Consider the following 2,624-nt stretch of genomic DNA (forward strand, 5'->3'; position numbering starts at 1 on the left):
CCATGGTACATTCAATACTCTTCTCCAGCACCACAGCTCAAAGGCGTCAATTCTCCTTCTATCCTCCCTAGTCTATGACTAAGTACACTAAGTATATTAATGTAGTTCAAGCTAATAATCATGAAAACTCCGTATTACAAAGTTAAATGAGACCACTCTCATCTGATACAATGGAGTCAAATTCAACATTATCATTTACTGTGTAACCTTAAGCAATTTATTTGACATTTCTGAGATTTATTTTCCTCATCTTTTAATCAGTGAACAATAAAATTTATTTTATGATACAATAAATTAAATGGCAAAAAAAAGTGTTTAAAATATTCAATATTAATCATTAATGATGATTTGTGGGTTAAGATTACTTCTATTTTAAAGTATAATTTAATTTTATATAAAGATTCTTGGTGACTTAGTCTGTAGAGAGCTGCACTCCTAACCTAAAGGTGGCTGGCTGGAATCCATCACCAGCTCCACAGGAGAAAAATGAGCAATCTCTACAGCCCCTGAAAACCTGCTGGTAGGCCTGCTATGCCTTGACTCAACAAATGAGTTGAGTTTCTGAGTTGAATTTTATCTACTAGTAAGAAAGTATGCATGCATTATTGGTAAAAAAAAGGTAGTTCTTCCATAGCTCTCCTAACTATTCAGTATTAACAGTCCAAGAATCACAAATTATCTCTCCTAACAATAATCTTAAACACAAATGGCTCGAGATATGGGACCTTTAATATTACAAGCTTTATCTGTTCCCTGAAAGGTAAACACAAATAAAAACAGTCAAGGGTAACTGCATGATGGGTTTTATTGGTGATAAGCCACAGACAGGAAATAATAATAAATTTACAATGCAAACAGCCTTCTCAGCAGGAAGCTACAGTGACTTCTCCACACTTTCCCTGTCTCGAGATTTTCATTCTTCTGCATGCTTTAGAACCCATGCTTCCTGACAGTTTAAGGGCCATCTTGTCTGAAGCAAAGCAACAAAGTGGGGGAGAAATTTCACAATGAAGAGGGGGGGAAATTTAAATTGTTAACTGAAAGGAAAAAGCACTGTATAGTTAAAAAAAAAAAAGTACCCTGATTTGGTTATCTATAAAATGAACCTCAATATTGAAAAAAGGAACATAAGGTTAATAACAAATAGGCGACTATGTTATACATTTTCAAGTGATGATACTGACAACTGTATCGCAGTTCTAGTATCAGGAAGTCTGTAGAGTATTTTACTTACTGAAACAAACCCAGGCAGAAGGAAACTTCCTTAGGTGGTCACCTTAGCACTATCTAGAGGATATGCTGCCTTTTCCTAATACTCAACCACGCATGGGCCAACATATTTTGGTGAATTTACTACTGCTTAAACCATAGCTTGTCTCTCATGATAATATACAGGCACTCGAAGAAAACTTTAACACGTCAAGGCCTACGACGGCGAAAAACGGACGCGACGATAACCGTGAAGGTTCAGTGAAGTCAACGGCACACCTTACAAGACTCTCCAAGCAAAAAATACGGAAATCGCCACGGATCTGGACCCCACGGTCCAAGGTCACATACAACCCAAACCAGAGGCCGAAAAATCCAAGAAATGAGCCTCCTGCGGATCGGGACAATCAGGTTAGGAATGGAGTTCGCCTGGGAACACTCGGGTCAAAGCCTGAACGTGAACAAGCCCAACTGAATGCAGTGGCGCTGCAGGAAAACCTTCAGCGTCTCAGGCAGTAGTATTTCCTTCCATTTTCCCAGTCTTTCCTTCCCTAGTCACCCCCCCCCCCATACTCACATCTCCGGAGCCACTTCATCCAATGGTAGACGATAGTGCTGTGGTGTTTCTTGTTTTCTATACACCAAGACGACAAGCCTTGAATGGATTCCATGGTGTTGGTTACCGACTGGAATTTTCGATCCAACGAGGACTCCAGGGCCCCTGCCGAAGAGGCCGACGAGGAGGAGGCCTTACCGCTACCTCCGCCGCCGCCGGCCGCCATCTTCCCGGTTTGCACAAGCGCTGTTGCTGCTCCTCCGGCGGCGGCGGCGGCGACCGGAGCGGGCAAAACAATCACTGCGAGTGCGTGAAAGCTGGAGGTGGGGAGGGAGGCCCGGGGGTGGGGACACGCGCTCGCTTCTTCTGGAGGTACGGAGCGGAGGGACAGCTGCTGGGGCACGCTGGCGGGCACGCTCCAAGAAGGGGCTGCCGGTTCCCAAGGTTTATCAATACTGTCAAGGGGTCGTGTTTAAACCAGTCAGTAAAAACGGATGAATTACGTAGAGAAGAGGTCCTGCAGAGCCTTTCTAATCGCGTGGCCCCGTAACTAATAGTTGTATATTCTTCGGCTCTTCACACTAAAAGATCTTCCCCATTTCTAGGCCCCTACTTCTGTAAACAGGGGCTGGGGTTAATATCAAGTTTAATATACTACCCAACGGCCCCCTTTCAGCTGGAGAAGTCTTTCTCCTTTAGGTCCCCAAGCACAGAAAAGGCCCAGGGCTACCTACTCTGGATTTTTTTTTTTTCTTTTTTGCAACGCAACAGCAGCAAAGGGAGAGCAACAGTATCGCGCGTGCGCTATGTGTACCCGACTCTCCTCCCCCGCTTCCTTCTCAGCCCAGTAAACTGGAGA

The 2,624-nt window shown here is 44.0% G+C and overlaps 1 protein-coding gene across 3 annotated transcripts in view; it reads right to left on the bottom strand.

Moving 5' to 3' along the window:
- The window catches only part of RPRD2 (regulation of nuclear pre-mRNA domain containing 2), a 136,030-nt gene extending 134,023 nt beyond the window's left edge, over positions 1-2,007 (bottom strand). For 2 of the 3 annotated variants that reach the window (XM_006902211.1, XM_006902213.1), the window contains exon 1: positions 1,787-2,007. In XM_006902211.1, coding sequence (XP_006902273.1) covers positions 1,787-1,991 — 205 coding nt within the window. In that variant the 5' untranslated portion in view covers positions 1,992-2,007. The remainder of the gene's footprint in view (positions 1-1,786) is intronic. The other variant, XM_006902212.1, reaches the window with a different exon arrangement.
- Positions 2,008-2,624: the final 617 nt, after the last annotated feature.

Source organism: Elephantulus edwardii, unplaced genomic scaffold (genome assembly GCF_000299155.1).
Source record: "Elephantulus edwardii isolate Elephantulus edwardi_28Jun2011 unplaced genomic scaffold, EleEdw1.0 scaffold00384, whole genome shotgun sequence".
NCBI lineage: Eukaryota > Metazoa > Chordata > Mammalia > Macroscelidea > Macroscelididae > Elephantulus > Elephantulus edwardii.